Source organism: Pinus tabuliformis, chromosome 7, assembly GCF_031772625.1.
Source record: "Pinus tabuliformis cultivar Carrire ecotype Pingquan chromosome 7, CPIR1, whole genome shotgun sequence".
Lineage (NCBI taxonomy): Eukaryota > Viridiplantae > Streptophyta > Pinopsida > Pinales > Pinaceae > Pinus > Pinus tabuliformis.
In genome coordinates, this window is record NC_142293.1 from 529,237,144 (window position 1) to 529,246,849 (window position 9,706).

Genomic DNA, 9,706 nt, shown 5'->3' on the forward strand with positions numbered 1-9,706 from the left:
TTCATTGTAAATACTGCATCGAGTTGGGTTACAATGCTCCATGGGTAGTATGTTTCTGTTTTCACTGGTTTTGCTAGTTATAGGTGTCATTAAACACCGAGGACAGTGTTCCCCTAAGGGGGGGGGTTTGTAATATCCCTGGGTTAAAAGTTGAAGTAATAGAGTTAATAAAGGAAAAACAAGACCATGGTCATGGGACACAAATTCCAAGCTAAATCTTGGGTAAAATATCCTTGTGGGCATCACTTATTGTTTATTATAGCTAAGGGAAAATTGGCAAAGACAACGGAAAAGGATTTGAAAAGGCAAAAGGGAATTATTAGCATTTTATTTATGAAAATAAAGGAAATTAAGAGAAAAGGAAGGTGAAAAGTCACAAGTTGCATGTGAGGAGGAAATTGAAGGAAAAGAGATGAAAATGGAAGAAATTAGAGGCATTAATAATAAAAAGGATTCAGAGCATTAGTTTTGGAAATTTTTTCAGTTTAGTTTTGGAATTTCTTTCGAAGAGAAGAAGATCAAAAAGAAGAGAAAGAAAGAAAAGGAAGGAAAGAGAAAGCAAAAGAAAGAAATGGGAGGACAGGGAAAGCAAGGATCAAGAAAGGAAAAGTTGTATCAAGTGGTTTCAATGGGAATACTTGCAGATAGAAGGTTTCATTTATCATTTCTTAGATATTGCTAGCATGCATCATATATACATGTGTGTATTTGGTTCATTTGTTGTCATTGGCATGGTTTTTTCTTAGTTTGAGAGTGGTTTCAGCCTTGCCTTTCAGTTTCTAGGTACCCATGGTGTGATGCTGTTCATTCTTAGTTGAGCTTTGGATTGTCATAAGGTTTTTTGGATCTGGGTGAGGTTGTTTCAGCAAAATCCCAGTGGTGGGGGGTGGAGATGGTTTTCTCTGGGAATCCCTCACCATGTGGGTGGAGATAGGAAAATTCCTCAAGGGATGGTCAAGGAATTATGAGGAATCCAAGCTTGGTTTGGTTTTGTGATCACAAGACTGGTTTAGGTGAGATAACAACAATGTGAGGGTGGAGGTAGTTTAACCTCTGGATTCCCTTGGTTATTTATATATTTCTTTATTCCATGAGACCTCACATTCATGCTTGGAAGATGGAATGGGGGTGATTTGTTGAAAGAGAGAATTGGTTTATGCTAATATATGGTCAGGTGGTATGTGTAAATCCCTGACTTGGTTGGCTTTGGCATATGAATGATAAGATCTCTTTCCCCTTGTAATTCAGGAGTATTTATAGTTGTTATTATGTGGCTTTAATGGTTGTTATATCATTGTCATTTTTCTGGTTATAAGCATGGTTTAATGACAGATTCAAGTTACATATCTTATCATGTTTTACTTGTAAATGATTGGTTAATGAATGCATGACCTAATAGATGTTATTTCCGCTATTGTGAGAGGGCATTAGACCTTATTTATGTTTCTCAAATAAGTTTCAAATCTCTATGTCCAGATATGCGTTCATGACCTGTAGATTTCATGTTCACCATGTGTTTGACAAAATGAATATCATGGTTAGACCGGGTTAGGTCAAGTACTTGATTAAGTTTTGTGTTAGAGGTTTTTTCCTTGTTTCATTTATCATTCTTGAAAGAATTATTTATGTTCATGGCAATGCTTTGGAGACTAGCCCTGAAAAAAGTGGCTTAGAACGCATGGTCGCCAACACAGAAATCAGCGAAAAATACTACATTCTCTCCCTTGCAGGTTAATGCATCTGACTGGAGGGTTGCCGTCAAATTTAGACAGTGTCATGCCAATTTCCATGGGTCCATATCAATGAAAAGGAAATTTAACTCAGGGTTTGGGAACCAGGAAGGGCGGTTTAACTTTTGGGGGTCTTGTAGCACCGAGGGAAGTTAGTAAGGTCTTGTTTTGTCGATTCCATTTACTTAAGGTTATCTAGGAGATTGAGTCATGTCATAGTAGCGCTCAACTCATGTTTACCCTGGTAGGCTGGTCAAAGTGGATAGATATTGGAGGAGGCATTACACATTAGCCATTTCTCTTTGTCAAGGTATTTCATTGATTCTTCTTTCCTTCTATGGGAATTATTTTTTTTTTCCCCTGGGAAAAAGTCGTAATTTCTATTATGAGTTAAGAAATTACATTTTGCAGATGCCGTAACATATTCATATGTAGGCAGCATTGCCTATCAGAGTTCAAAAAATAACTGTAGAGCAGTCCATGATGTCTCCACGCAGGGAGCATTTCCAAAATAATAAAACTGTTAAGTTTATCAGAGTTCAAAATTTGACTGTGCTCTTCGTAGAGAGCAATATATATATTGTGTATAAACAAAATAAAGTGTGTTGTAGACATATCTGGATAGTATCTATGTACATATTATAAACAAAAACTGTGCTGATATAATATGGGCTTCACAGCCCCGCGTCCAAGAGGTCGTCAAAAGGTCTGTGGTAATGCTGGTAGTATGTGCCATCGATCTCCTCCTGTATCAACCAGTCTTCTCCATCTCTATGTGCGGCCTCTTTGGAGAGCTGGTCGGCGACGGTGTTATGCTCCCTGTAAACATGTTGGCAGACAAAGGATTCAAAAGCAGCTGTTAATCTCTTTGCTTCATCAAGTATATGCCTCAAAGTAAATGCATAACAATGGGATGCATCATTCAGCCAATTACAAACAATTTTAGAGTCTCCAAAAAGCTGAAGGTGTCTGCATTGCTTATGAAGAGCAAAATGAATGATGTGTTTGGCGGTGCATAGCTCAGCAAAATTATTAGTGCCTCTTCCAAGGTTGATTTGTAGCTTATAACAATGCCTTTCATTTAGGTGGAGGATAGCTCCTCCCCCACAGCCCGCTTCTTGAGCCGAGCCATCAAAAAACGCCCATGGTTTGGATGTATCAATGGGTACAGGTCTGAGAATGCGGGGCAGGGTTGGGGGATCCTCATCAGGTAGCATATTGTAGTCTGAAATCGTGTGGAGAATGATATAAGGCCAATGAGGGGCTTTAATCTTGAAAATAGACTGATTCCGAGCGATCCAAATGGCCCAACATGCCAGCAGTGGCATGTTAATAGCTTTCCCAGAGTGATTTTGACACCAGGCATTCCAGGCATTCTATGGGAATTATAACCCCATGATTGTATATATTTGTTAGTGTTGAATCTCAACAACTTAACAAAGAAGTGCCATGAATCAAACTAGCTAAAAGTAATAATTTTTATATCATTTCCTTTTATATTCTCATGTTATTCTTGCTGTTTTTTTTTAATTGCAGAGCCACTCTCTACGTGTTATCTGACTCACCTCCAAGAAACATTCTCATTCTATGGAGCTTCTTACTCATGACATATCAAGTTCTAATTACATGTCTTACCTTAATTTACATGGTTTTCCTCAACTACATTCTGATTTGTTAGGGTTTATCCATAGTTGTGGGGTTTGAGTTATATCTCTATCATCATAGAGGGTTTCCTTTTAAGGGTTTATCCCTTTTACTTTCACGCAAGGAACTTAACATCATTTTTCAGCTACGACTAAAATTCTGTCCATGATATTTCATGTAGCTATTATTTTTTTACTCACAACAACATACTAGCGAGGTTGGTCAGCCTTTAACACATAGTGTATTTTGTTTTTTTGAAAAATGAAGATATAATATCATTTTTTTGTAGTATTGGGTCCTCTTCATATTCTTATAAATAGATTATATATGCTTATTTGTTCTTGTACATTCAGTTAGAAATACTTTTCTTTTATTCTGAATTTGTTCATAGGTGTCTTCCATGATATAATTGTATATGTTTGGTTTGAATGGAATGCCTTCAATAACTAGTTCCTTTGTTATTTTTGTGAGCCTTTACTGTATTTACAACTCGACCATGTCAATGTTATCTTCAACATTTACAATTTCTTTCTATACAATATTGTTGTCATGCAATATAGGTAAAGATTTTATATTTAGAAACAATATATATATATATATATATATATTTTAGACATGTATAATTTAGGGAACATAATTGCTTTCTTTCTTCAACATGCACATGAAATATTTGCAATTTTCTTGTTGTTTTAATTGTACGCTAACCCAACTACACCAAAAGAGGTCCATAACCCTCATGAGTCCTGTGATGGAACTTTAAGGGTTTTTTGTGTCGTAAGTATTTGAACTAGGGACTGTATTGAGTAAGGGCGGTATTTACTTGCTAGCCTTTTAATCAAAATACTAAATACAATTCCCCTATTCATGAAAAAAGTTAAAAAATAAAACCTACATGTACAAATAGGTATTTTCTATTTGTTTCCTTCCTAATATGTTTCACACCAGTTTTCTTTTCTAAATAATTTCCATATATGCTAACAAGAAACTATACTATAATTGGTTTCATAAACCTTGATTGTTTTGACGTTACCAACCCTTTTCATTACTCTTTTCTTGTCTTTTTAAAATATTGTATCAACAATGTTAGTTCATGTACAATGTTTCATAGATAGTAACTTGTACCTTCACATCTACACTTTCGTGCTTATCTGGATGCATATTTTCGTACCACTTATTCCTTCTACGTTACTCATTTACATGGTTAACATACATTCACAAATCCATAAATTTTCTTACAAATACAGAGAACCTAGATAAGAAAACTTATTTAATATTTTCTAGGAAATATGTAAAGGGATCCTATTGTCAACCCAACTGTAAGATAGCTGCTCACCTAGATACCCCCGAGCTCCATCTCTTATAGTTAGAGAATCAATTCTCTGAGCAATTTAATGAATATCTCATTGTAACCCCAAGTGGTGTCTTGCTTTAGTTTGAGTGTTTCACCAAACTTTCTCTCCCAATAATGTTGTTTGGAAACAATTGTATTTCTTTACCACGATAATTTCGATTAGAAAAAAAAGACTCATGACATTGATCTCTAGCCACTTACTTATGGTTTCTACATAATTTTACTAATCTCATTTATCTCCATCCATTTTTCTTTGATTACCTATTTCCTTAGATTTCTTATGTTCCCCCTTCTTTCTATGTTTGTTTGTGAGAGAATGGGAAAAATTAGGATTTCTTTCTCTTTTATTATTTCCCCTTCTTGGGGTACAACTAATTCTCTAACTGCTTCTTTTATTATTGGGAATGTAGTCTTACCCGACAACCCTTTATATATTCTCAAGAATATTAATGCAAAAAATCATTTCCCTTTCTTTATATATATATATATCTATATATATATATATATATATATATATATATATATATATATATATATATATATATATATATATATATATATATATAGATATATATATATATATATATATCTTGTTAATAGAAAAACATATTTACTTTATAATTCAAATTTTCCAGGTTAACAATAGTTCAAACATTAATGAATGGAGTCCTGAGTCACATCATCGCGGATATTAGAATACTAATAACCTATTGTTCCATCTCATTTTACATATCAGGTCCGAGAGTTACGATGTTCATAGGGTCATCGCAGCTAATCGATGTATTAGACTTTCTACCACATACAAAATCTAACAAGCTTCTGCATAACATACATTCTCAGCATGTCTTCTAACACCATGTTTACTCTCTCATTTTTTCCATCCATTCAAGGATGATATGTTGTACTAAATTCCAACTAAGTTCCAAATCTCATGAATAGTGCTTTCCAAAATTTTGATGTCAATTTGGCATCCTGATTAAAGATTGACTTCTTGTGTATGCCATGTAGCCTGAACATGTCCTTCATAAATATCTATGCAATGTGGTGGATGTTACAAGTATGAATTGAGATTCTTTTTTCAATTTTTCTATTAACACAATGGTGGCATCAAGGGGAATATTTAGGAACGCCATGATGAAGTCCATGAATATGATTTCCCACATTCATTCAAGGATTGGAATTTGTCGCAACATTCTGGTTGGGTATCTGCACTCCTCTTTAACTCGTCGACATTGGAGACACTTGGAAATGTACTATGTGAATATTTGTTTATACTTAATAAACATTGTATCTTCGTGTAGATGTTATCATCATCTGATATCTAATATTATCTGAATAAGCTCTTTTTTGAAACTCATATAAAATCACATTCTTCTAATAGCTTATGTAAGGTATATTCCACCTATATTAAATTACATAATTTTAATAAATTTAAATGAATAGATGAAGTATAGATGAGTATAAAGACTAGCTCTTTCAAGAGGAAGAGGGTTGGAATCCTTATACTCAGAACTAAATATTTGTATTTGTTTGAATATAATTTTGAACACCTATGAATTGGAAATTATAGAACTAGAATGTGTACATTTATGTCAACGTTTTAGTAAGGATTGAAGACTTTATGGTTGGAAAACTCTACATGGGGTCGATATATTTTGTGAATGAAATAGTTAAGTTTGAAGGCCAAGAATTTGTTTGGAATTTTGTTTTGTGAACCACCAATCTTACATAATGCATTTCTAGAGTATATGATTTAAAATTTACACTATAGAAGATTGATATTATTTTATTGTTTTTTATAATTTCTTAACAAACACTAATGAAATAAATGATATGTTATCGATTTTTTCAAGTAATTATTTATTTGGAATGGTTAGAATACTGTATTTGATTTTATTCATTACGTCATTTCATAAATAATTTTTTGAATTGATGTCATTAATCTTTCATATGTGGGAGAAATTTTTTATGACCTTCTCCTAATTATCTAGGAATAAATAATAATATATACTACTTAATATCAATATTTAGTATAGTTGGTGTATATTATTGTTAGGCCATATACTTTGTCTTTGTACTAACTTTTCATCACATCCAATACCTTTTCTAGAGGCAAATAGGATGGCGTATCAATGAAGAGTGCCACATAGAGTATTGGTCATATTGGTACTTTGATTGGGTCATATTCATGTAGGTCATCTTCCGGATTCATCACATTGGGTTTCTTGTTTTGATCAACATTTTGAACCAGCAATGGTGGTTCATCTTTAGGATGTGAAAGATAACTTTTTTAATTATCTCCCTTCTATATGGGTCATATTCCTCAATTTCGTTGATAAAGTCATTTCTTACCATCAACAAAATCTATAATTATGTTAAAATATAAAAACCTTCAAAAATCTTATTATTTCTTAAAATATAAACTATAAAAAGTTATGAGATATTTTTAAAAGAATATTCAAATTGTTGAGCTTTTATAGGTTTTTAGATATAATGGTGTATTATATTAAAATAATTATATTCCATAGAATTTGGGAAAAAACATTTTTAGAGAAAGAAATGGAAATCAGAAAATACTTTATTTTTTTTAAATAACACCATGGAAAGCAAACCTAATTTTCCCTATTGAAGGTTTCCATTTGTATGCACATTCCTCCATTAGTCATCCATAGTTGGTGGTAATGGGTAGTTCATCCTTAGCTGGTGGTAATGGGTGGTTGAAGTTGTGCTTACATGGGAGGTGAAGGTGGTTTACATACCATAAAGCACACCTTCACCACAACTTCACTCCATGTATAAATGCATACATTGACCTTTAACCACACCATACCTTCTAAAGCATGGATTACCGCGGGATTAGGGAGAACGTTTATGTGCTTTTATGGTAGAGAGGTATAGAAATGCACATATTGACCTACCAAGAGAATGTTTATTTCTATGAGGGTGAGTTTGTCATTTTCGTATGGATGACACCATCCTCCCTCCGATCCTCTACTGAACATTTTAGGGCTGAATTTGTAAGTTCTTTATTTGTGCAGAAATTAACACCTTCCTGTCCCCATTTTAGAAACCGTTTATGTGTTTCTTTTACAATTTAGTGCCTTTGATTCCTGTAAACTTTCCATTTCCAAATTGAATTATTTTTTTAGATTGTAATATAGGGTAATCAAAATAATTTTTTTTAAATAATTTATTTATTTTAATAAGTAAATTGAAAAATATATTACTAACATTTAATTTTATTAAATTTTTTATATTATTTTATAATAATAAAATTTTTATTTTATTAATTTTTATATATTATTTTATAATAATAATAATTTATTTTTAAGATTATTTTGGTTTTTTATATGTGAGACAAGGGGTCTATTTTTGTATAATTATTTGATTGTTAAAATAGGCTAAAAATAAATATGGTGTATTGGATTTTAAGAAAAAAAATAAAATAGAAGTATTACTTTATTTTTATGATTGAAAATCTTAACAAAGGTCTTTTATTTGTATAATATTAATCATTTTAATGTTTAAGAATGTCAATATTGTAATAAATATTTTCAAAATCACAATTTAATATGGGTATAGCAAAGATACTTTAAGTGATAGTACTTTTTATCATTTACTTTTCGGTGTTTTAAAAATGATATATTATTTGACACATTGTAATTATTTGATGTTTTGTCTTTTGTAAAAGAACATGTTCATGAAATTTTTCTTAAGATTGTGCTTCTTTATTGTTTAAAATGAGCTTTAGAATGCATAAATGGATTCAATATAATATAAAAAAATTGGTAAACTAAAATTATGCGGATACAATAGCTCAAACTTTCAATTTAAACAAATTTCGTTCATTTTTTTACCCAAACTTTAACCCCAAAAAATACAAAAGAAAAAAAAAATCAATAAAGTTAAAATAGACTTATACCTATATTGAATAGGTTTATTATAAAATTAAGAAAAAACATGTGAATATCAAATTTTCTAACAAATATTTATAAAAGTAATATGTTATTATGAAATATATAAAATATTATAATTTTGATTTTAATTATATTTTCAAAAAGAGTAGGTTTCATGTGTCATTTTTTGGAAAGTTTTTCATTTTTTTTCTTATTTAATTTGTCTAAAATTTTGTAGTGATCAATTGAAATAGCAAGTTTGACAGGTGGGCTCTTCATATTAGAAGTGTCTCATGGGTTTTTGAGGGTGGTGAATCCATATTTATTGTCAAAAAACCAGTTTAAATAACACAAATTAAAATTTGAACCCAAATATTATCATCTGATTCAAGCTATAAATTCTTCAAAAACTCAAAAAAATCACACTTGAAAAAGACAACTCGTTTTGAAAATAGAGAGCATCCATTTTAACTCAGCCTTTACACCACCACAAATGTCTCAGATAATTAAATACTTCATCATTGATGAATGAGGTCATTGTTGGTGCGCTGGATATACGTGACACTATTTAAATTTCTATTAGTTTACATGAGACTACACTATTATTCATGTGTTTGATATTTCAAAAATACTGAAATATTTCAGTGAACGCAATTGTGAGATTGCATATTGTACTTGCCATCCACGGGGAAAAGTATGAAGAAAATCTCAACCACTACAACTAGACTTGATGTGACTTGATGTGGGGCATTACCATTGGAATAATTGATGGGAAGAAAAAGCAACTTTGATGCAGGGAAGAAAAAGCAACTTTGATGCAGCCAACTCAGGGAATCAAATCAAATTCATTTTCTTCAAAGTAACTTAACTTCGTGATATCATTTCATTTTGATTTCCCACCAATTAATCGGTTAATCTGTTTTGCAGGACGATGATTGAATTTCCAAACCACATATATTGTCGTTCTCGAATCGTAATCATATTAAGATGGTAGTTGTGAAAACTCTTTTTCCCAAAACATCACATAATGCATGCTGAAAAGGTATCTATACAATCAAAGCACAGGAATTGAGATACTTGAAGCT

General features: G+C 31.8%; 1 protein-coding gene across 1 annotated transcript; it reads right to left on the reverse strand.

Moving 5' to 3' along the window:
• Positions 1-2,404: 2,404 nt before the first annotated feature.
• On the reverse strand, positions 2,405-3,058 carry LOC149248380 (uncharacterized). The gene has a single exon (XM_089449515.1). The coding sequence runs from the start codon at positions 3,056-3,058 to the stop codon at positions 2,405-2,407; it is 654 nt and encodes a 217-aa protein (XP_089305641.1).
• Positions 3,059-9,706: the final 6,648 nt, after the last annotated feature.

Bases quoted from the DNA above. Each gene is read 5' to 3' on its own strand.
- LOC149248380 (XM_089449515.1), bottom strand. From the start codon at position 3,058: ATGCCACTGCTGGCATGTTGGGCCATTTGGATCGCTCGGAATCAGTCT.